This window comes from Chiloscyllium punctatum, chromosome 22 (genome assembly GCF_047496795.1).
Source record: "Chiloscyllium punctatum isolate Juve2018m chromosome 22, sChiPun1.3, whole genome shotgun sequence".
Classification (NCBI taxonomy): domain Eukaryota; kingdom Metazoa; phylum Chordata; class Chondrichthyes; order Orectolobiformes; family Hemiscylliidae; genus Chiloscyllium; species Chiloscyllium punctatum.
Window position 1 is genome coordinate 78,130,367 of NC_092760.1, and position 26,221 is coordinate 78,156,587.

At 40.8% G+C, this 26,221-nt stretch overlaps 1 protein-coding gene across 2 annotated transcripts in view; it reads right to left on the reverse strand.

Annotated features, from left to right (window-relative positions):
- cstpp1 (centriolar satellite-associated tubulin polyglutamylase complex regulator 1) overlaps positions 1-26,221 on the reverse strand; it is a 327,290-nt gene that overhangs the window by 147,377 nt on the left and 153,692 nt on the right. For both annotated transcript variants that reach the window (XM_072592675.1, XM_072592676.1), the window contains one exon: positions 22,249-22,379. In XM_072592675.1, the coding sequence (XP_072448776.1) occupies positions 22,249-22,379 (131 nt within the window). The remainder of the gene's footprint in view (positions 1-22,248; positions 22,380-26,221) is intronic.

The window sequence follows — 26,221 nt, forward strand, 5'->3', positions numbered from 1 at the left end:
TTAACTTGCTTTTAAAAAGTACAGCAATTCTTTCCACAATCTTCAGTTTTTACTACAGTCCTTTTCCAATTTCATCCAGAAACAAAATAACAGAAAAATATAAGATACAGTCTTTATAAATCACATGTTTACATCATAAGAAATGCAAACCAATCAATTAATAAATCAAGTCTAAGTCCCTTCACAACATCTGCAGAGTATACCCAGTTTTATCTGTTTTTTGGGCAGTTGGTCTTCCAGCATTTGTACTATGCATTTCATTTAGAAAGGAAAGGAATGCTATCTCCTAAACTCACATCAATGTAAAAGTGATTATTTAAGTGTGTTCACAAAAACTGTACAAGAACATAAGCTATACAAGAACATCAGCTCTGTTGTATTCAGACATACTCCCTTTTGAGTAGAACTGCAATTCTAATCCTTTCTCTCCCTCAATGAAGAGCAAGTAACTTAAAAGTGTTTTTTTTTTAAAACTTAATTCCCTCTGAATTCATTCTCCTTTACAAATAGCTTTGTCACTTAAAGCCTTTGGCTTTCATCCTACAGTAGCTGTTTTCCCTGTCAGTAATAATGCTCTGAGGTTTCACATGTTTCTCATCAATCAAAAGCTTTGCTGTTGAATAGTTTGATGTTGTTGCTGAGGCTTGAAATCAAGGTTTATCTGTTTCTGTAGCAAGCCGCAAACCAAGATAATCACGTAAGTGAAAAGGTTCATACAGTACTCTATAAAATTTAATTAAGAATAGTGATACAGTCACAAAAGATAGTCCAAACTGCAGGATTATTGAGTTTAGAAAAGCTTGAGCCAAAGCTTTAGGTATTTCTGTCGCACTGCAAACACCTCGCCATGTAGCTAAAATTAAAGGATAATGAAAATCAGTTTGGAACCTTTGTTTATCTTCATGGGATGTGTGTGTCACAGACAAGGTCAGCATTTGTTGTCCACCCATAATTGCCACAACTGAGTAGCTTGTTAGGTAATTTCAGAGGCAGTTAAACACTTTGCTGCAGGTCTCGAGTCGCATGCAGGGCAGACCAGGTAAGGACAGCAGATTGCCTTCTGTAAAGGACATTAGTGAACTGGAAGGGAATTTAGATCAATGATATTTTCCTGGTCACCATGACTGAGACTAGTTTATATTCCAAATGTATTAAGTAATTGAAAATATTAATTATCTAAGTGGCACAGAGGGATTTGAAAGCATGCCCCTTCAAACATTAATCTAGATTTATGGATTACTATCGGTACAGTGATATTTCCACTTCTCCACTATTTCCCCAACTATTCATTATAGTGTGAAGAGATGAATGCTGCAAAGTCCAATGTCTTTTATTTCATTTATTATTTTGAGTTAACTTATTTTTAAAAATACTGCACGAAAATATTCAAATTGCTCAAGATCATCAACACGCCAAAGATGCTGAGTAGTCTCGGTTCTACGTTGCACCTGTAGGTGGCACTGCAACCATAATGTTTTGTGACCAATTGGGAAGACCAATTTCCAAATGACTCACTTTTTTAATTGTTACAAATATGAGATTTAAAAAATTATGTTTAGGCACTGTGTCTAATTTAGGTGAAAATTATGGACATCATGTGACCTATTATGAGGTCTGCCGAACAATAGGTTTGTCTAGCATGACTGTTCATGATTAAAGGGAGACCTGAGTTGTTTTTCAAGGAGAAAATGTAAGATGTTCACACTTGGACACTGGTAGCAATATTTATGTTTATTAAGATGGATTTCTAATCTCCAAAGTCCCAGCAAGGTTGAGAATGTTGGATGATAAGAAGATATGATTTAAACCATCTATTTACTGCTTATAGAAACAGGGTCTCACTGATCATAAATCAGTATTTCCACCTGGATACAAAGTCCATACGATTCAAGTTGCCATGGAGCTGAAATTTCAGAGGGTAAGGATTTCTAATATATTCCTGAGAATTCATAGATACAGGCAGAATCCAGGAGAGAGAGAGAGAGAGAGAGCAGCCAGAGGACTATAGTCTTCATGGTTCACAAGACAGGAATATGGGTACAAGTTCATGCTCAAACTGATAAGATCGAATTGTTGAGGATTTGAAATTAAGCTGGAAGATTCACCTCACTTGCAATAGAATAAAATCACCAGGAAAAATCCTCACTGTGAAAGACAGTTCTGGGATTAAAAGTTACCAGTTTGATGAGTAAAAATATGGAGGTAAACCCTCAGGAGCTAAGAATCACTTTAGACAAGACCCAGGAAAGTAGAGTGACTAAAGGGACTGTGTAAAATATATAAAAGGGAGAAGACTGCTTCTCTTGTTTGAACTAAAGTTTGAACTAGGTAGAATGCTCTTTGGAGGGTCTGTATGGATTTGATGGGCCGAATGGCCTGCTTCCATGCTGTAGAGATTCTATGATTCTATAATTGATGTAACTCATAAGTGTCTCACATACATACCTCCCCTATTTTTAATGGATCATTTACCTCCTACTTCACCGCTTTTCCAATAGCAATCAGAAAAAAAAAGTGATCTGTTTGTCTCATTCACATACACAACTATAAATACAGAAAACTGAAATAGTTAGCAATATGCAGCACATTTCTCTTTGCTTAATGAGGCTTAAGCTTAGAAGCTGCCCCCAATCTAATGACACATAAAGCAGACAAAGCATGTAATAGCATTTGTTTCCAGAGCTAACTTTTCCTGAAACAAGCTGCCACAGGTTATAGTTTAAGGGATGCCATTCTAAATCAAGCAGGACTGACAGGACAAAAGTGAGGATTGCAGATACTGGAGATTAGAGTCAAGATTAGAGTGGTGCTGGAAAAGCACGGCAGGTCAGGCAGCATCTGAGGAACAGGAAAATCGACATTTTAGGCAGGAGCCCTTCATCAGGAATGAGCTGGAAGCCACAGAGGTGGAGAGATAAATGGGAAGAGGTGGGGCTGGGGAGAAGGTAGTTGAGAGTGCAACAAGTAGATGGAGGAAGGCGTAAAGGTGATAGGTCAGAGAGGAGGGTGGAGTGGATAGGTGGGAAGGAGGATTGACAGGTGGGACAGGTCATGAGGATGGTGCTGAGTTGGAAGTTTGGAACTGGGGTAAGGTGGGGGAGGGGAAATGAGGAAACTGGTGAAGTCCACATTGATGCCCTGGGGTTGAAGGGTTCCGAGGCGCAACGATGAGGCGTTCTTCCTCCAGGCGTCGGGTGGTGAGAGAGTGGCGGTGGAGGAGACTCAGGGCCTGCATGTCCTAGGCAGAGTGGGAGGGGGAGTTGAAATGTTCGGCCGCAGGGCAGTGGGATTGATTAGTGCAGCTCTTCCTGCTCCTATCACCTGCCATTGACATACTGGAAGTGATTTGGGAATCCTTGTCCATGAAGCACAAAAAGCTAGCATCCAAGCTCAGCAGGTGTTCATGAAGGTAGATGGAATATTGACTTTTTTAACAAAGGGAACAGAGCATAAAAGTAGGTAAGTTTTCATAAAATTGTACAAGGCACAGCTGGACTACTTTGAGCGGTTTGGGCCCCTTGTATAAGTAAAGTTATATTGCCACTGGGCTGATATTAGGTACAGAGGGAGTGTCTTCTGAGGAGAGGTTGAATAATTTAATTGGGCCTGTGCACATTGGAATAGAGAAGAATGAGAGATAGCCATACTGAAATATACAAGATTCTTTGGGGACTTGACAAGGTATATGTGGAAAGTTTATTTCCCCTTGTAGAAGAGTCGAAGACTACAGGGCATAATCTCAAAACACAGAGGTTGCATAGTTAAGACAGAAATGAGGAGGAATTTCTTTTCTTAGATAGTAGTGAATCTGTGAAATTCATTCCCACAGAGGGCTGTCCAGGCTTGGTATTCCATACATTCAAGGCTGAGTTAGACAGCTTTTAATCAGTAAGGGAATCAATGATTATGGAGAAAAGGCAGGTAAATGGAGATGAGAATTATCAGATCAACCATGATCCCATCGAATGGCAGAACTGACCTGATGGGCTAAATAATCTACTGCTCCTACATCTTATAGTCTATTGGAACACCTTCTCAACAAACCTTCATTGGTCTTCAGGTCCTGGAGTCAGGCTTGAACCCAGAGCTTCTTACTCAAAGCAGGGACACCACCCCTGTGCCACAATACCTCCCTATCAGAAATGTAAAAGGAGACATTAATGTTTCAGACCTCAACAATTATTTTCTGTTTCTATTCCCTTTTATGAGTTAGCTTACTGCTGAACTGTTTCATTATATATCCAGGTCTTCTTTTAAAATTCTGCAATAAGCAAAAGAAATTCATTTTCCACTTATCTATCTAGTTCAAGCAGATGGAATCTAATTCACAAAGGCCTATTTGTACTACATCACACAGAGGCTGCATTCAAGTGTAGATTCTCCCGAATACCATCTCGTTGGCGTTGTGTATAATGCCTGACCAGATTCAACACATGCTAGACTTCAGGGTAATCTAATACACTGTAATCTGCACCTTGCTGCAGAGATGACAGGAGATCTAGAATCAGTTGTTTATTTGAGTTTGATGTGAGTACATTGCTTGGCAAGCCCGAACAACTTTGAAGTAAGAAATCTCCTTTCAAGATTATGGGTAAACAACTTCATAATTTACACTTAACTGTGCAGTAAAATCCACCTGGAAAGTCAAAACAAACATAGAGCTACAAGAGTCACATGAAAGATCCATACAATGATACTGCACAGAAGGCCAATCACCCCATTGTGTCTGTACTGGCTTTTCGGAAAAGTTATTGATTAATTCCTCTTCCCTGTTTTTGCCCAGAGCCATGTAATCTTTCTTCCTGTGTAAATGTTACCAATCTTTATGCAATTGTTATTATTGCAAAGGCACTAGTCACTCCAAACAATGTACTCCAGATCATATCAACTCGGTTTGTGAAAAGGTATTTTCTCATATTACCTCTGCCGTTTTTGCCAATCACCCTAATTTTGTGCCCTATGGTTTCCGATCCTTTTGTCACTACACATCCAAGTCATTTGTGACTTTAAACATTCTCAATCCACCTAACTGTCTTGCTTCTAAGGAAACAACCTCAGCTTCGCCTAAAGCATTCATCTGAAGTCCCTCATCCCTTATGTGTCTAAGTGGTCATGGATGGCCTATGAAATCAATCTTGCAGCCTTAAGTGGGAATGCCTACAATGCACAATTCAACGCTTGGGTTTCAGATAGATTTATCAAAGTGTGGAGCAATGGTACTACATCTTTATCGGTTAAGAATGTGATTCTGCTATAACTACTTTCTCAGATTATTCAGGATTCCCATTAATGGATTCTACACTGAAACTGTTTTACACTGTGGTATCCATTTCCTCAACAGTGCAACCCAAGTAATGCAATCAGCGAGTTATTTAATTCCTAGAACATGCTTATTACAACCAGGAAGGAGAGATGAAATAGCTTCTCTTTTTTGCCTACTCCTTGTTTGGTCATATTGTGGGACATCTATCAAAACAGGGCTTTTCATTCAAAAGGATGTACTTGCACATCAGAAAAAAGGAGAAAGTGAGGACTGCAGATGCTGGAGACCAGAAATGAAAAATGTGTGGCTGGAAAAGCGCAGCAGGTCAGGCAGCATCCAAGGAGCAGGAGAATCGACATTTCGGGCATAAGCCCTTCTTCAGGAATGACACCCTCCTCATTCCTGAAGAAGGGCTTATGTCCGAAACGTTGATTCTCCTGCTCCTTGGATGCTGCCTGACCTGCTGCGCTTTTCCAGCAACACATTTTTCAGTTCTTAGTTACATAAGAACCAATCAGACAGTTTTTACTGAGTTTAATAAAGAAAGAAAATAACTATAGTACTCACATTGATCTGGGTAAAATAGTAAAATGTACACATACTTGGAGGACACACACCAAATACATAATCACAAAGAGAGGATTGACCAATTTATATCCATAAATAAAAGGAATATATGGTCAACAGCTTGGTGACTCTGTTAGATACTCCTTCAGTGGTCCTGATGTTTTAGTTTAAAGTCACAGCAAGTTAATTTAATGATTCCTCTGGAGAGAGTGCTGTTGAGCAAAGTTCCTGTTTTAAAAAGATCACTGTTCACAATAAGCTTGTGTCTGCTTGGTCCCAAGCAGCAAACAGGGCTCAAAGCTTGCCAGGAAGTTTGAAGACAGAGCAAGGTTCAGTAGCTTCAACTTGCTTGTCCTCGGGTCACTAACATTTCAGCATTAACCCTCTGAAAAATGTTCCTTTTAGAGCCACAGAAAAGAGTTTGCTGTCTTCACTTTCAGAGGTGGGAATCCAAATAACATTGGTGTTTGTGTACTCCCAATTCAGATCGAGCATTTCTTGTCTACAAAGTTACCTTAGCCATTGTCCCAGTTTTTTTTATTCATTGGTGGGAGTATCACTGGCTGACAAGCATTTATTGCTCATCCCTAGTCGCCCTTGAAAAGGTGGTGGTGAGTTGCCTTCTTGAACCGCTGCAGTCCATGTCCTGTGGGTTGACTCACAAGAGCCTTAGGGAGGGAATTCCAGGGTATCAACCCAGCAGCAGTGAAGGAGCACCCTGTGATATGTTTCCAGGGCAAGATGATGAGTGGCATGGAGGGGAACTTGAAGGTGCTGGTATTTCCATGTAGCTGCTGCCCTTTTCCTTCTAGATGGAAGTGGTCGTGGGTTTGGAAGTTACTGTCTAAGGATCTTTGACAAAATTTCTGCAGTGCTACTTGTAGATAGCACACATAGCTGCTACTGAGCATCAGTGATGGAGGAAGTGGATGCTTGTGGAAGTAGTGCCAGTCAAGCAGGCTGCTTTGTCCTGGATTCTGTCAAGCTTCTTGAATGTTGTTGGGGCTGCACCATCCAGACACATGGGGAGTATTCCACCACACTCCTGACTTGTGCCTTGTAGATGATGGACAGGCTTTGGGAGTCAGGAGGTGAGTTACTCAGTATTCTAAGTGTGTGACCTGCTCTTGAAGCTACTGTGTTTATGCAGCAGGTCCAATTGAGTTTCTAAATTCTATGTTGAGTTTCTAAGGTCTAAGTGACTAGATTGTGATCCAATCTAGTGATCCAATCTCCAACAGTTGAATTTCAGGTGCTTGTTTGAATGCCCACTTGATGGTACAGGAGACAGAGTCTTTTGCATTCCTCAGGGGTTTGTTGTCTCTGATAGTCTCTTCCCAGACCCAGTGTCTCCATCCCAATGGGGTTTAACATTTTTGGCTGTGATTTCCAGTCACCTGTCATTTCAAAACGTCTGGCTTTAAAAGCTCGAGTCCAACTTCCAGTGAGCAGGTTAAAAATCACTATTTGAAATAAAGATATTTTCATGAAAGCAGCAACAATTAAATCCTTCGCTGGGTCACTGTACTTGATGCAAGCAAGAGGAGACTGGGTTTCCACTGGTTTCTTTGTTTCTTTTCAGACTAGTTTGATTAAAAGAACAAATCAGAGCGAAAGGTTGAGGGGAGACAAATCGTAAATTTCTTACATGGCAAATCGTGTTTTAGTGATCGTTTTGTTGGTTTTCGAAACGTTGCGCTGGATGTTAGTGCTGCCCACAAAGCTGGCTGGGTTCCCAGCAAAAATTAATTGACCTACTGAGTTTCCATTAATTGTGCCCATTTGAGTAATTTTCATGAGCCTTAAAATTGCACTTTGGTATAATCAGGAAGGCAGTGTCATCATGGTAATGTCACTGAACTAGCAATAAAAATCTGGAATTCATTAAAAGCTAGCCTGTGGTCGATTGTTGAACACATCTGGTTCACTTATGTTCTGTAGGGAAGGAAGTTGCCATCCTTACTTGTTCTTGCCTACATTTAACTCAGGCCTATGCAATATGGTTGATTTTAACCGCCCTCTGAAAAGTACTGAAGAGCCAATCAGTTCAAGAGCACCTAGGGATGAGCAACAAATGCTGCTCCTGCCAGCAACATGTCACACAGGAATAAAGGAAAAACAGTTATTCTGTACATAGGTTACCTTAAAATCTGTTATTGGAAAAATGTTAAGAGTTTAATGTAAAGGGTGCAGAGCATATGGAAATGCATGATGATTAAGTCAGAATGGCTTCATAAAGGAGAAATCATACCTGACAAATTTACTTGGACCCGTCGAGGAGCTAACAAACAAGATAGATAAATAGGAAACAGTGAATATTTTTGGATTTTCAGAAAGTGTTTGATAAGGTATCACACATTAAGCTACTTAGAAAGATAAGATCCCATATTTTTGGAGGTGGTATAGAAAGAGGATTGGCTAACTAATAGATGACAGCGAAATGGGATAGGGGAACGATTGGTAGTGTACCACAGAGATCAACACTGGGGTCACAGTTATTTATAATATACAGTAATGATGAGCAAAGTGAATATATTATAGCCAAGTTTATGATAATGAAAAGAATGGTGGGAAGGCAAGTTGTAAAGATGATGCAAAGTGTCTGCAGAGGGCTATAGACAGGTTAGGCCTGTGGGCAACAGCATTTCAGATAAAATATAATGTGGGAAGCTATGAACTTTGGCAGGAAGAATAGAAGAGATGAATATTATATAAATAGTGAAAGACTGCAGAAAGTTATTGGACAGAGAGACTTAGGAGTCCTCATCTATAAATCACAAGCATCCCTGTTTAGCAGATAATACAATAGGGAAGCTAAATGGATTGTTGGACTTTATTTCAAAGGACATGGAGTACAAAAGTAGGAAAGTGTTGCTAAAACTATAGAAGGCACTTATCAGACAACAGTTGGAATACTGTGAATAGTTTAGGCCACTTATCTAAGGAACTATATACTGGCATTGAAGGTAGTGCAGAGAAAGCTCACTAGACTAATACCAGGTATGGATGGTGAAATGAAACAAAGAACGACTGATGCTGGAGATCTGAAGCAAAAACAGAAGTACTGGAGAAACCCAGCAGGACTGCCAGCATCTGAAGAGAGAGAAAGTCAGAGTTAACGTTTCAAATCTAGTAGTGCATGCTGTCTACACGGCCTACTCACTCACTAGGGGCACTTCCCCACCTCTACCAAACATAAATTCACTTTCCTCTCTCTCATTCCAGAAGGAAAACAGCTCACTGTACGACCCAAAGAATCAAGATGCGTGGTAGGCTACCTAACATTCAGTTCCTCACCCCTCATTCAGAGAATATCCTGGTTCTGACCATCCCGAGTGGCTAAGTGACCATGTTCAAGTTCATGATTGGTATCAGAGGCTGGTCTCACTGTGATAGGACACCCTGATCAAAGGGTATCTCATGTGACTTGACTGAGGAGTGCTGGGGTCAACCAGGAGCAGCTCCCTGGCTTTATTTCTGCACCAAATGGCAAAGCAATAGAACAGTACCATGAGCCTGATACCTTTAGTTCAGGGGCAAGGGTCAAAAAGGCAAGGCAAGGCAAGGCAGAGATGCTGTGAGCATCGAGACTGGCTAAAAGTGAGGGGGACGAAGAGAGCAAGTGAACAGCCTGGAAATGCAGCCTGGTCCAGCCCATGTGTATGTCATAGGCTCTCCCAGCTGCAGCAGTACAATTATAATTACTGGAGTAGTCCGAGGTGCAGCAATGAAGTGCAGAAATGTACTGTCAGTGCTTAGTAGCTGGTGCTTGTCAGAGAACAATGTCAATGGAAATGGGATACAAACGGCTGGTGCCCATGGTATATTCCCTGAGATTTCGGTGCCTGCTGTCCAATGTGGAGGTCCTTTGAAGCAAGTGGTGAGCTGAAGTTTCCAAATACCCTCCTGATTTCCATGTTGAGAATTGTTCATTACTAGTTTGTTCACGGTGGGTGATAGGCCAGGAGACTGCATCTTAGTGGGGCAAGATCCGCAGTTAGTAAGGTCGTTAACAAGCAATAATCTCTCTTAATGGGCAACAAACCACTGCCTAACTTTGACACCCAGAACTTTATTAAAAGACGCAGCTGTTAATTCCCAATGTCAAGATGGCCCTCACTGGACTTCTTTTGTGATTAGAGTCATAGATTCATGGAGATGTTCAGCACGGAAACAGACCCTTCGGTCCAACCCGTCCATGCTGACCAGATATCTGGAAACCAATCTAGTCCCACCTGCCAGCACCCGGTCCATATCCCTCCAAACCCTTCTTATTCATATACCCATCCAAATGCCTCTTAAATGTTGCAATTGTACCAGCCTCCACCACATCCTCTGGCAGCTCATTCCACACACGTACCACCCTCTGCGTGAAAAAGTTGCTCCTTAGGTCTCTTTTATATCTTTCCCCTCTCACCCTAAACCTATGCCCTCTAGTTCTGGACTCCCCGACCCCAGGGAAAAGATTTTGTCTATTTATCCTATCCATGCCCCTTATAATTTTGTAAACCTCTATAAGGTCACCCCTCAGCCTCCGACACTCCAGAGAAAACAGCCCCAGCCTCTCCCTGTAGCTCAGATCCTCCAACCCTGGCAACATCTTTGTAAATCTTTTCTGAACCCTTTCAAGTTGTACAACATCTTTCCGATAGGAAGGGGACCAGAACTGCACGCAATATTCTAACAGTGGCCTAACCAATGTCCTGTACAGCCACAACATGACCTCCCAACTCCTGTAAACTTCTTAGTTTTATTATTTGAGGTAATGCAGTCAGAATACTTTTCACAACAGTTACTTGTCTGCACAGTTCCCTTTTGGATAAGTTATGCTCAAAAACATTGATAGGATCCCTGCTGGTGTTTTGCTAACACAATTAAGGCCTATTTAGTGGACTTTGTCTTTGAATGAATCCTTTTTTTAAATTTTACACGCACATACATGAACTGTGGTGAGAAATTCAATACAATGCAATTTTGTTCTCACATATACTTGTAATAGGTAACTTAATTTTGCTATTAACAGCTACAGCCAAGTTTGCTCAGGCATGGTGATGTTATACAACTTGATCTTTCAACAGTGGAATGCCCAGATTTGGCACTAACACAAAATAATACGAATTTAAGTTTTTACCGGTCTTCCACCTGCAACACTGGGGATTTGTTGAGTCGTGATAGAGCAGGATTTACAATTTTGATTGCCACCCTTGTTGAAACTATTTTATTGCAATTTGGCAGAAGGGAAGGAATCTGCTCTGAGAAGTTACTTGTTACTGCCGTGGCTTGCTTTGCCAAGAAACAGTAGTAGATTTATGTAATTCTTTACGTGCTGAAGAGCTTATTTGTGATATGTGTCGGAGAAAAGCCAGCAAGTGTTGTATGTAAAAGCCAGGTGTTTGCCCACTGGGAGGAACAGAAGATCACCCAGGATGATTCATTTGTACATTCAGTTTTTAAATATCACCATCACAAATTAATTTTTCAGGTGGAAACCCTTTCCAATGCCAGGGAAAGTCTATGCAAAGCAGGTGTATGAAAATGGCATTGCTGTGTGAACATGTTGAAAATGAAGGTGATTGTTTCTCTGGGCAGCCCACTGTACCCGTCACTGACAAGGGAGAAGAAACCTCTGTTGGAGGCATTCTTTCTTGCCAAAGATAGGATTGAATACTATGTCAATTTTACTACAGCGCTGTCAGATTCCAGGCTTCCACACAGCAGTTCTATAATGCAAAATTCTCAAATATGTTCAGTTTGCAGTTCAAAAAACTTCAGCTGTTTTGAAAGGGTGAATGAGTTTTTTTAATAAATTGCCAATTACTGCAAAAACTTAATACAGTAATTATTGAGTAATCCAATTACTCTGAAATAACACATGTTCCAATCAATTTTCTTACCCAAAATTTCTGACTATCTATTGCAAGCTTAGTGGTTTGGCATCACCATAAAAGAAAAGCAAAACATGCAGTACGGCTTGGCTTTACATAACCATACACTGGAAAATTGTGCAATCATTACATCATATTCCTCTTTGTGTTAGAAACTGTAATATTTTTCTTTTATTGGGAACACAAGTTGGTGCCAGAATGACACAGACGGTGTCCATGTAAAATACTTCTAAATGTCAGAGATATTCAAATGTAAAACATCATCCAGGTGAGCATTCAAAATCACACAAGGCCTGAAAGTCAGACTTCGTAGGTATTTGACTACAAAATACTTTTAAAAAACACAGAATTTGCATATGTTTTAAGAGTATATGTTTTCACAAGATAGAATAAAAGAATCTAAAATTTCTGTTATAACACACGTATGCCTCTCTGCATTCCAAAGGCACTGTTCTCTCAGCAGAACCTAGGTTCACTCCTCAGTCACCCACAAAGCTCTGCCTTTTGTGACAGCAACTTCCCATGATAGATTAGGAAATCCATTGTCCTTTCTTCCTTCTTCTCTCCAAAGTATCAAACACTTAGTCCAAATGAAACAGGAATTTACCCTCACTTCTTAATTCACATACTGCGTTCACTGCTCTTCTCTCAATAGGGAGCCCTAAACAAAGGATGGAGTGACCACTTTACAGAATGTCTCTGTTTAGCCCACAAGAATGACCCCAGGTTTTCTGTTGCTTGCCATTTTAATTGTCCACGTGTTCCTAATCCAACCTTTCTGTCCTTGGCCTGCTAGACTGTTCCAATGAAGCTCAATGAAAGCTTGTTGAATAACAGCTTAGCTACCAATTCAGCAGCCTCTTGACTCAAACTTGAGTTCAACTTTGTTAGGCCTTAGCTTCTCTCCCCATCTTGATCTATGCATTTTTTTGATAGTTCAATCATATTTAGTTTCTTTCCTATTCTCTTCATATTGCATTCAGTTGATAATCAGCCACCAGCTACCCAGGTTCGATTTCCACCTCGGGCAACTGTCTGTGTGGAGTTTGCACATTCTCCCCATGTATGTATGGGTTTTCTCCAGGTGCTCCAGTTTCCTCCCACAATCCAAAGATGTGCAGTCAGGTGAAGTGGCCATGCTAAATTGCCCATCGTGTTAAGTGCATTAGTCAGGGGTAAATACAGGGTGGGGGAATGGTCTTGGTGGGTTACTCTTCAGAGGGCAGTGTGGACTTGTTGGGCCAAAGGGCCTGTTTCCATACTGTAGAGAATCTAATCTAATCATTCAAGCTAGAAAGGATATATCTTTAGTCTTTTCACTATAGGTTTTGTAATTTAACAACTCCTGCCCTCCATCCTATCACAGCCATTCTTCTTTGCTCTTCCCTCTCCTTCCCCCCTCCAATGAGTTTTAAATCTCGAGATTTCCATCTTTCTGCAATTTGGATGAGTGGTCATCAACCTGAAATTGTAAACTGTTTTTTTCTCCACAGATGCTGTCTGCCCTACTGAACATTTCCAGAATTCTTTAGTTTTTTTTCAGATTTTCAACATCTGTAGTCTATTGCTTTGAAAGAGAAAGACTGGCTACACTTAAACAAGTCTGGATCAAGTGCATCCAAGGAGACTGAATGGGCGAAGAGTGGAAATTATGAACATGATTTTCTGATCCTCCTTAGATAACGATGGTGCCAAAGGTCTGGGAATTGTAAACATTACATTTCGGTTCAAAAGCATGTTAGGATACACCAAATAACTACAGCCAGTCAGTTAATATTAATTGTTAGAAATAACAATTAGGGACAAAGTAAATAGGCACTTGAACAAATGGAAATTTATTAAGCCAACAGAGAATTGTTAAAGGCAAATCATGTTTAACTAACTTGTTGAAATTTTTGAGAATGTTGATAAGAGTGATGCTGATGGTCTGATGTACATTGACTTCAGAAAAGCCTTTGGTAAAGTGCCATATAACAAGTTGTTAACTGAGGCAGGATCCAAAGAATAAGAGGGATTGTGGCAGCAGGGACATGAAATCAGATGATGGGCACAAAACAGGGCATTGGCTTTATTTGGACTGGAGGAAAATATACTCTGACCTCACAGATCAGTGTGAGGACCAAAGCTTTCTTGATCTACGTGAATGACCAAGGATTTAATAAGCAAAACATAAATTCAACATTTGTACATTTTGTACACAAATTTTGAAGTATTATGAACTATCAGGAGGATATAATGCATGAAGGATACAAACAAGCTGGTGGAATGGATGGGCTGGAGACTAGCAGAGAAATATGGAGTGATGCATTTCGATAGGAAGAATGAAGAATAATGAGGGGAAACATTTTCATTTCACAAGATGCTGACATTGCAGGTTTGGCCAGCACGTGGTGAAGATGGTTGTGAGGTGCCTTTTTCAACTGCTGAATCCATTTTGTCTAAGTATAAAATTCTTACAGTGCGAAAGCAGGTCATTTGACTCATTGTGTCTGTATCAACCCTCAGAAGAACATCCTAACCCCCTACCTTATCCCCTGCATTTTCCACAGATAACCCACCTAACCTGCACACCTCTGGATACTATGGGCAATTTAACATGGGTAATCCACCTAACCTGCACATCTTTAGACTGTGGGACGAAACCGAAGCACCTGGAGGAAACCCACGCAGACACAGAGAGAATATGCAAACTCCACACAGACCGTTGCCCACGGGTGGAACTGAACTGAATCCCTGGCACTGTGAGACAGCAGTGCTAACCATTGTGCCACCCAATGTATGCCTACAGTGCTGTTTGGGAGGAAGCTGACACAATGGCATTAAAGGGACAGCAATATAGATACAAACCAGGATGATGTGTGGAGGACAGAGGATGCTTACAGATTGGCAGCCCTTCTCCTCGGACAATACAGAATAAGGGGAAAGTAGGAGCAAAGGTGTCTGGGGAGATGTAATACAAATTATTGAGGATGGAGGAGCAGGTTTAGAAAATGTTCAATAAATCAGAAAATATCCTCAGTTTTAGAAATCGGAGCAAAAGCAATCAGGTTATGGCGAACTTTAATAAAATACTGGCTCAGCCTCAGGTTAATTGTTCAGTTCTGGATATTGTTCTTTAAAAAGAATATGAAGGTAGTGTTTTAGAGAGGGTGCAGAAAAGACATACATGAAGGATTCCAGTTATGTGGATAGATTAAAGAAGCTGGGGTTGTTGTCCTTGGAGATTGAGAAGGGATTTAACAGAGACATTTGAAATCATCAGCGGTCTGGACAGAATAGATGCAATGGAACTTACCATTTATGGAAGGTTCAGGGAACAGGAAACAAGTGATTGCTAACAAAAGCAATGTTGACATGAAGGAGGACTTTTTTTGCATAATGTGTGGTAGGATCTGGAATGGACTGGTTAGGAATTGATGAAGGTAGATTTAATCATGGCTTCAAAAGAGAGTTTCATAATTACCTGAAGTGAAAAGATTTTCAGGGTTATGAGAGAAAGGTGGCATAATATGGGTAGTGGACCTGGGTGAGTTACTTTTGAGAAAGGGTTTGTTCACAATGAGCCAAATGGGATCTTTCTGTGCTGTATCCATTTTCTGACTCTATGCATATACTGTTTGTACAATAAAATATTCAAAGACTTTTCTTCCACCACCTTTTCAGGAAGAGAATTCCAAAAACAATGAAAAAAAGTCACCTCATCTCCATTTTAAATGACTAACCTCTGATTTTTAAACACCTCATTCTAGACCCTTCCATAAGAGGAAACACCCCCCCCCCCCGGAAATCAGAAACAAACACAGAAATTGCTGAAGAGGTTCAGCAAGTCTGGTAGCATCTGTGGTGAGAATTCAGAGTTAACCTTTCGGGTTCAGAGACTCTTCCTCAGTTCTGACCGATGTAGACATAGTGAGCCCATTGGCCTGCTCTACTGTTCATGTTCTAAGTAACAATGTGGAAGCCAAGGACTGAAGGGGAAAACTGTGGATAGTAACCTCAAATGAAAGGGATGGGAACATGGGAAAACTGATGCAGTTGACAGGGACAGCAAGACAAAACACAATATGAAAGATGGGATTGCATGTATAGATCTTGACTATGTAGACTGTCCACACATTCATAGTGTGCAGAGTAAGTTTTTGTTTGTCTGTGTCTTCAGCTGTACATTTGCCCTGTTAACAAGAGTTTGGGAGTTAATGAACATTGTATACCCTTGGGTTTAGAAGACTGAGAGGGGACCTGATTGAGACATATAAGATTATTAAAGGATTGGACACTCTGGAGGCAGAAAACATGTTTCCGCTGATGGGTGAGTGCCGAACCAGAGGACACAGCTTAAAAATACAGGGTAGACCATTTAGGTCAGAGATGAGGAGAAACTTCTTCACCCAGAGAGTGGTGGCTGTGTGGAATGCTCTGCCCCAGAGGGCAGTGGAGGCCCAGTCTCTGGATTCATTTAAGAAAGAGTTGGATAGAGCTCTCAAGGATTGTGGAATCAAGGGTTATGGAGATAAGGCAGGAACAGGATACTGATTAAGGATGATCAGCCATGATCATAATGAATGGTGGTGCAGGCTCGAAGGGCAGAATGGCCTACTCCTGCAACTATTGTCTATTGTCCTGGAAATGCAGTTTTGACCCAATGCTAAACGATGCATTTATGACCATTAAAGTGTTCCACACTTTTACAAAATCCCTAAAATATCTATTTTATAAGCCAAGCTTCCAAATAATAATAATATATTATAAAACATTATCATTTATTATTACACCAATTTTTCATTCATTTGTGGAACGTGTGCTCCCTTGTCAAACACATGGACATTTTCATGAACATAGAGTCATAGAGATGTAAAGCATGGAAACAGACCCTTCGGTCCAACTCGTCCATGCCGACCAGATATCCCAATTCAATCTAGTCCCACTTGCCAGTACCTGGTCCATATCCCTCCAAACCCTTCCTATTCATACACCCATCCAGATGCCTTTTAAATGTTGCAATCGTACCAGCCTCCACCAGTTCCTCTGGCAGCTCATCCCATACACGTACCACCCTCTGTGTGAAAAAGTTGCCCCTTAGGTCTCTTTTACATCTTACCACTCTCACCCTAAACCTATGCCCTCTAGTTCTGGACTCCCCCAACACAGGGAAGAGACTTTGTCTATTTATCCTACCTATGCCCCTCATTTTATAAACCTCTATAAGGTCACCCCTCAGCCTCCAACGCTCCAGGGAAAACAGCCACAGCCTATTCAATCTCTCTCTGTAGCTCAAATCCTCCAACCCTGGCAACATCCTTGTAAATCTTTTCTGAACCCTTTCAAGTTTTGCAACATCCTTCCGATAGGAAGGAGATCAGAATTGCACGCAATATTCCAACAGTGGCCTAACCAATGTCCTGTACAGCCGCAACATGATCTCCCAACCCCTGTACTCAATACTCTGACCAATCAAGGAAAGCATATCAAACATCTTTTTCACTATCCTATCTACCTGCGACTCTACTTTCAGTGAGCTATCAACCTGTACTCCAAGGTCTCTTTGTTCAGCAACACTCCCTAGGACCTTACCATTAAGTGTATAAGTTCTGCTAAGATTTGCTGTCCCAAACTGCAGCACCTCACATTTATCTAAATTAAACTCCATCTGCCACTTCTCAGCCCATTGACCCATTTGATCAACATCTCATTGTAATCTGAGGTAACTTCTTCGCTGCCCACTACACCTTTAATCTTGGTGTCAACTGCAAACTTACTAACTATACCTCTTATGCTCGCATTCATTTTTGTCATTTATATAAATGACAAAAAGTTGTGGCAATCCACTGGTCACAGGCCTCAATTCTGAAAAACAACCCTCCACCACCACCCTCTGCCTTCTACCTTTGAGCCATTTCTGTATCCAAATGGTAGTTCTCCCTGTATTCCATGATATCGCGCAAGAGAAGAATGCACTCACATTGTCACACAGTCCACACACAAAGTGGCTCTAACTTTGAAACATAAGCAAAGGCAAAACCCAATTAAAAGGCATTCACATCAACTATAGACTCTGTGATCTACATGTCAAAGTGCTGAGTGCAGACTGCAGTCACAAACGTAAGGGCTGAAGGATGTCTGAAAAATGGTGCTATCCAGGATGTTTCTCAAAGATGAGCATAGCTTTGTCACTATAACTTTTCTTCGCCTTTGGGAAAGGTTGAGCCTTTTTAGCAACAATATCCTTTACAGCCATCCAGCTCCAGTGAAATAACACTCTCATCTTCACTCATATAATTTTGTCAGTTGAGTCAGAAATGTAAGTATTTCCTTTCAGCGGCTTTCTGCAAACTGACCAGATGTGATTGTCTCCATTTCTGTCTAAAATACACAGACAGGCTAAAACATTAATGTTTTTATGACTTGGACTATGAGGCTGAAAAACAGGACATCTGTTGGTATGGATCTTTCATTCAGAATTGAACCTTTTTCTGGCCTCTGGTCTCTCTTTCTGGTGGCACTAAAAGCTCAGCATGATAAATACTTCAGTAATTATCTCACCAGGTAGTTTATCAAATCATTTAGCTCAAGCGATATGATTTCCTAGAAATGCAGTTTTGACCCAACACAAAAAGATGGGTTTCGGACCATTAAAAAAAAGGCACTTCCACAAAATCCCTAAAACGTCTATTTTATAAGCCAAGCTCCCAAATAATAATAATATATTATAAAACATTATCATTCATTATTATATGAAAGCTTTTTTCATTCATTTGTGAGATATGGGTGTTGCTAGCTGGCCAACATTTATTGCCCATGCCTAGTTGTCCTTCAGAAGGTGCAGGAGAGCTACCTTCTTGAACTGCTGCAGTCCACCTGCTGTGGGTTGACTTACAATGCCTTTGAAGAGGGAATTCCAGGATTTTGACCCAATGTCCCATGATGTGCCCTAATTTACTTTGCTCCACTTTTGCTGGCCATGCTATCCAGCCACTTCGGCCAAAAGCTCTCAAATTCCTTCTCTAAGCCTCTCCACCCACCACCTCCAATTCCTCCTTTGGATTCTTCCTTTAGAATAACCTCTTTGACCAAGCTTTTGGTCAGACATCATAATATACTTGAAAATAATGAGGTGTCCACCAGGTGAAGCTATGCCAAACAGCAGGTGATAGACAGAGCTCAGCAATTCATAATCAATGTATCAGATCTATGCTCTGCCTGTCCTGTCGTGAATGGTGGTGGACAATTAAACAATTCGCTGGAGGAACAGGCTCCACAAACCTCCCTATCCTAAATAATGGGGGAGCCCAGCACACGATTGCAAAAGATAAGGCTGAAACATTCACAATTATATTCACAATACGTGTCGACTGTGATGATTCATCTCAGCCTCCTCCACAGGTTCCCCAGCATCACAGATGTCAGTCTTCAGCCAATTCGATTCACACCACATGATGTCAAGAAACAGTTGGAGGGACTGGATGCTGCAAAGGTTATGGTCTCTGACAACATTCCTGCAACAGAACTGAAGACTTGAGCTCCATCACGTGCCACATCCTTCAACAAGTTATTCTAGTCCAATGAGAAGACTACCAAATTAACTGGCTATATAGAGATTTGCCCAAGTGTGTCCTGTACACATAAAGTAGAACAAATCCAACTAGCCAATTAACAAATGGCCTATCAGTCTACGCTTGATCATTCATAAAGTGATGGAAGGGGTCATCAACAGCGCTATCAGGCAGCACATACATATCGATAACCTGTTAACATACAGGTTTGATTCTGCTACGGCTACTCAGCTCCTGACCTCAATACAGCCTTAGTTCAAACATTGCACAACAGCTGGATTCCAGAACTGTGGTGACAGTGATTGCCTTTGCTATCAATGCAACATTTGATTAACTGAGGCATCAAGGAGCTCGAGAAAAACAGAAGTCAAAGGGAATCAGGGAAAACGCTGCTTAAAGTTGTATCTGGTACATAGAAGGATGGATGTGGTTGTTGGAGGTCACTCATCTCAGCTCCAGGACATCCCTTCAGAAGTTACTCAGGGTCACACCCTTGGTTGAACTATTTTCAGTTGTTTCATCAATGATCTTCCCTCCATTATGAGATAAGAAAGAGGAATTTTCACTGATGATTGCATAACACTCAACACATTTGTATCTCCTCACATAATGAAGCAGTTCATGGCCAAATGCATCAAAACAATGACAATATAGAGTCTGACTGACAAACAGTGAGTAATATTCATGCCACACAAGTGCCAGATAATGACCACCTCTAACAAGAAAGAATCAAATCATCATCCCTGACGTTCAATGGCATAACTATCACTGAATTCTTCGCACTATCAACGTCTTGGGGGTTACCATTGACCTACCGGCAGCACGGTGGCTCAGTGGTCTGCACTGCTGTCTCACAGTGCCACGAACCCGGGTTTGATTCCACCCTCGGGCATATGTGTGTGGAGTTTGCACATTCTCCCCATGTCTGTGTGGGTTTCCTCCACGTGCTCCGGTTTCCTCCCACAATCCAAAGATGTGCAGGTTAGGTGAATTGGCTATGCTAAATTGCCCATAGTATTCAGGGATGTATAGGTTAGGTGCATTAGTTAGGGGTAAATATAGCATAATAGGGGAATCGGTCTAGGTGGGTTACTCTTCAGAGGGTTGGTGTGGACTTGGTGGGCCAAAGGGCCTGTTTCTACACTGGAGGGATTCTATTATTCTTACCCTGAATTGGATGAGCCAAACAGCTACAAGTAACTCATCTCTACACTCCCCAAAGATGGTCCACCAACTACAAAATGCAATTCAGGAATGTGATGGAATACTCCCAAATACCTGGATAACTGCAGCTCTAACAACCTTTAAGAAGCAGCTGCTTCCACCATGCTGGAAAAAGCAGCACATTTGATTGGAACCACTGCCACAAATATTCAGTTCCTCCCCACCACTGATTTTCAGTAGTAGCAGTGTGTGCCAATCATTTGATGCACTGCAGAAATTCATCAAGGCTTCTTAGACAGCACCTTCCAAACCCACAACCACTTCTGTCTGAAAGGACAAGGGCAGTAAGTACAAAGGAACACCACCACCTACAATTTCTCCTCCAAGCTGCTCACCATTCTGACTTGGAAATAAAGTACCATATCTTCAATGTCACTGGGTCAAAATCCTGGAATTCCCTCTCTAACATTATTGTGGGTGTACTTATACCAAATAGACTGCAGGGGATCAAGAATGCAGCTCACTTCCGCCTTCTCAAGAGTAATTAGGGATGCACAATACATGGTGGCTCAGCCAGCGATTCTTACATCCCCTGAATGCCTAGAAATAAAAATCCCTCAATGTGGCTCTCTGTGTCAAATTTCTTTTGGCAGTCTCTCCTGTGAAATGCCTGAGGAAGTTTTACTGGGTAAAGGTTATATACAAACGCAACTTGATGTTGGAGGTAATTTGGCAGAATAGCAAGACTGTGCAGGATTTATGCAGTTAATGGAACACACCTGATGCCAGTGCACATCACAGCACCACAATGCCTTGGGGCCCTGCCAATCTGTCCTATCCTCCTACCCAGTGGAGTGAATCTAACTGCCTAAATTGAAAGAATGCACCCAGTAAAAATACATACTATGTATGCTGTTAATAGGGTTACAAGTATAGAAAATTAGGCAATCCCATCCTCCCCAAAATGCAGAAAGTATATTAGATTCACACAAGAGCAAGATTTTTAAAAAAAGCAATGTTGATGCCAGTTTAATTTTAACATTTAGCCCCAGGAAGTATATTTTTATGAGCCTTTCCTGAAGCATCCCTTTAGGTATTATATGAACTGAGCTATTTTAACCTCAAAAAGAACATAAAAGTGAGTGACAGGGCTAATAGGTTTGCTGAAGGATTTTAAATGTGTTTTAAAAAATACCATGTAGTTCTTGTTCCTGCAGCTGAGAAACGGTGATTACATTAGATAAAAGAGCAGAAATAAATCCTGTTTTTTTCAGACCACTTGTGGGCAAAAACAATTAAATATGGAGTAAAACAATTTTATTTCAATTTAAATAGCAGTTTTGTAAAGCATTCATCTCTTCATTCCCAAGTTATGTGAGGCTGGATTTGCATATTATTAACGTACTGCATTAACTAGTTACTTTACAACAGAAACTTGGTCAATTCTGAATAACTTGCAAACAAAATTTGCAAATTAGAAACTCAGGGATGCATAAGTTAGGTGCATTAGTCGGGGTAACTATAACATAACAGGGGAATCGGCCTAGGTGGGTTACTCTTCAGAGGGTCGGTGTGGACTTGGTGGGCCGAAGGGCCTGTTTCCACACTGTAGGGATTTTATGTTTCTAACCCTGAATTGGATGAGCCAAACAGCTACAAGTAACTCATCTCTACACTTCCCAAAGATGGTCCACCAACTACAAAATGCAATTCAGGAATGTGATGGAATACTCCCAAATACCTGGATGACTAGTTTAATTTTGTATTTCATCTGGAACTGTCTCCAGCCTTCTTCAAAAAATCATCATGAAAGACCTACCTCCATTCTTGCCTATTTGCCGAAAGCACCGCCAGAACATTTGAATAAATGAAGCCCTATTGTAAGGGGTAGCTTTGATGAAGACGAATTCGCGAAACAAAATGTGACTTCCAAGTTGAACACTATTAAAACTAAACAGAAAAGAAACAGCATTAATTATAGCTCATACTCACAATCAACTAAACCATTTCACTCATGAATGAAATTGAATGTGATCACAGTGAATTGAAATAGGAGGCATGATCACAACACTGCACAGGATTTAGTGTCACATATATGTAGTTAAGTTTTAAATTATAACAATTTAACGTGACCTTCATCATAATTATGCAACAATAGGTTTCGCTTCCCCTTTGGTATATTGTTTTAGGAATCTCGTGACAGAAGGAACCTAAAGATGTGGTGAGTCATCAGCAAGATAAGAACATACGAACATATGAATTGGGAGCATGAGAAGGCTATTCATCCTTCCAACTTGCTCTACCATTCAATCAGATTATCGCTGATCTCATTGTGCCTTCAGCTTCACTCCTGCCTACCCCTGATAACCACTGGCTGTTTTGTTAGTCAAGAATAATCTACTCTTGCCTTAAAAATATTCAATGATCCTTCTTCCACCGCCATATGAAGAGAGTTCCAAAGACTGATGACCCAAGAATGAGACATCATAGCTGTGTAGACTCATAAAAAAATGACTTTATTCACTAGTAAGAGAAGGTTAAGGAGAAATCTCATAATAGAGTCATAGAGATGTACAGCACGGAAACAGACCCTTTGGTCCAACCCATCCATGCCAACCAGATATCCCAACCCAATCTAGTCCCACCTGCCAGCACCCGGCCCATATGCCTCCAAACCCTTCCTATTCATATACCCATCCAAATGCCTCTCAAATGTTGCAATTGTACCAACCTCCACCACATCCTCTGGCAGCTCATTCCTTACACATACCACCCTCTGCGTGAAAATGTTGCCCCTTAGGTCTCTTTTATATCTTTCCCCTCTCACCCTAAACCTATGCCCTCTAGTTCTGGACTGCCCGACCATAGGGAAAAGACTTCGTCTATTTATCCTATCCATGCCCCTCATAATTTTGTAAACCTCTATCAGGTCACCCCTCAGCCTCAAACGCTCCAGGGAAAACAGCCACAGCATGTTCAGCCTCTCCCACTAGCTCAGATCCTCCAACCCTGGCAACATCCTTGTAAATCTTTTCTGAACCCTTTCAAGTTTCACAACATCTTTCCGATAGTAAAGAGACCAAAATTGCACATAATATTCCAATAGTGGCCTAACCAATGTCCTCTACAGCCGCAACATGACATCCCAACTCCTGTACTCAATACTCTGACCAATAAAGGAAAGCATACCAAACGCCTTCTTCACTATCCTATCTACCTGCGACTCCACTTTCAAGGAGCTATGAACCTGCACTCCAAGGTCCCTTTGTTCAGCAACACTCCCGAGGACCTTACCATTAAGTACATAAGTCCTGCTAAGATTTGCTTTCCCAAAATGCAGCACCTCGCATTTCTCTGAATTAAACTCCATCTGTCACTTCTCAGCCCATTGGCCCATCTGGTCCAGATCCCATTGTAATCTGAGGTAACACTCTTCGCTGTCCACTACACCTCAATTTTGGAGTCATCTGCAAACTTACTAACTGTACCTCTTATGCTCGCATCCAAATCATTTATGTAAATGACAAAAAGTAGAGGACCCAGCACCGATCCTTGTAGCACTCCACTGGTCACAGGCCTCCAGTCTGAAAAACAATCCTCCACCACCACCCTCTGTCTTCTACCTTTCAGCCAGTTCTGTATCCAAATGGCTAGTTCTCCCTGTATTCCATGAGATTTAACCTTGCTAATCAGTCTCCCGTGGGGAACCTTGTAAAACGCCTTACTGAAGTCCAAAAAATCATATCCACTGCTCTGCCCTCATCAATCTTCTATGGTATTTCTTCAAAAAATTCAATCAAGTTTGGGAGACATGATTTCCCACGCACAAAGCCATGCTGACTATCCTGAATCAGTTCCTGCCTTTTCAAATACATGTACATCCTGTCCCTCAGGATTCCCTCCAACAACTTGCCCACTACCGAGGTCAGGCTCACCGGTCTATAGTTCCCCGGCTTGTCTTAAACAGTGGCACCATGTTTGCCAACCTCCAGTCTTCCGGCACCTCACCTGTGACTATCGGTGACAAAGTATAACATTGGAAATGCCTACAGAAGCAAAATACTCAGAAATGCTAGAAGTCTGAAATGCAAACAGAAAATGTTGGAAATAGCCAGCATCTGTGGACAGAGAAACAGTTCAAATGAGAAAGCAATCAACCTGAATATTAGCTCTATCTCTCTCTCTCTGTGCAGATGCTGCCAGACATGTTGAGATTGTTTACACTGTTTGACAAATTGGCACAGGAGGCTTAGAATCAGGATAAATGCTCAAAGAGTAAAGGAGATGATTTGAAGAAAAATGTTCCGCAATTATTTGAACATTGAATGCTTTATCATGATGACATATGGACTATACTGCATACACGCTAAAAAGAAATTGAGTATTTGATATTAACAGAACACAAAAATATGAAAGGACAGACAGATGGGATTAAGTAGGGATGAAAACAGGGCACTTAGAAAGTTGGAACAATCTCATTAGGTATGGTAATATCTGAGCAGAGAGAAACAGATTTAACATTTTTATTCTGGTAGGAGTCTCACATAAGAACATGGAACATGAAACATAAGAGCAGGAGTAGGCAATTCAGCCCTTTGAGTTCATTTTGCCCTTTAATGAGATCATGATTGATCTTCTACAGAACATCACCTTCCTGCACTATCCCTTAATTTTTTTTAATGTGTAGAAGCCATCTTCTGATGATTCTTCTTCAGCTCTGAAATTTCTGAGAACAGAAAATGGGTATTACTAGTTGGGAAATTCAATTACTTTCACATTATCTGAGATAAATTCATTATTAAAAAGATGTAGAGAACATAAAATTAATAAAATACATTCAGGGAACTTTCTTCAGCCACCACATTAAGCCCAAAGAGATCAGGCTGTTGAGAAGGTACATTCAGGGAATGAAGTTGGGCAGAAAGAAGGGGTTACAGTGATGCAACATTTAAATGGCTATGGTCATGATTCAGTTAGATTTTGAGTGGCAATGGGAAAGAACAAAGGCAGACCAAGAGTAAACATTTTAAACTGGAAAAAGGCAAACTTTACTAAACTGAGATATAATTTGGAAGTATTAAATAAATTTTGCAGTTCATTCTAATTCAAATGTAACTTGGATTGGAAACAGCTACTTGAAGATAAATCAGTGTCAGAGCAGTGCAAAACATTCAAGGACGAGATAAAGAGGATTCAGACCAAATACATTCTCATAAAAAAAGGTGAGTCTTGAAATATTAGACCACTTTTTTACGTCCATTGTGAACAGTCTTCTTTCTGTGGTGTAATTATTTTCCATGCTTCAGTTTGAACTATGCTTGATGCAAAAGTAAACAAATTATCCCCTAACAAACTAATCTTTAAAAGCATATGTTGTCACAGCAAATTTTGCAATCAAAACATGATTTAGTTAGATTTGATTTAATATGTGTGCGTGAAGGACTGACAGTGATGACTCTCAATGAAAATAACTGGATAATGAGAACAGATGCTATCCAGACAAAATTCCAGAAAATGGAGACAGAAACTCAAATGCCTCAGTTTATAAAGATGCAAACAGCAAAATTTTCAATGAAGGAAGCAGAATTTCATTGACTATTGGTAAGTGGGTGAAATGATCCTGAAATATGAGACTGATGTGATAAAACTACAAGGATATGGCCAGGATAAGGCCACACTGAGGTGAAAACTAATGGAGTGCAAACCCACCAGAATTCATCTTTGTGGGATCATACAGGATCTAATACACAAAGACATTTCATTGATGGGGCTATTACATTGTAAATGAATAA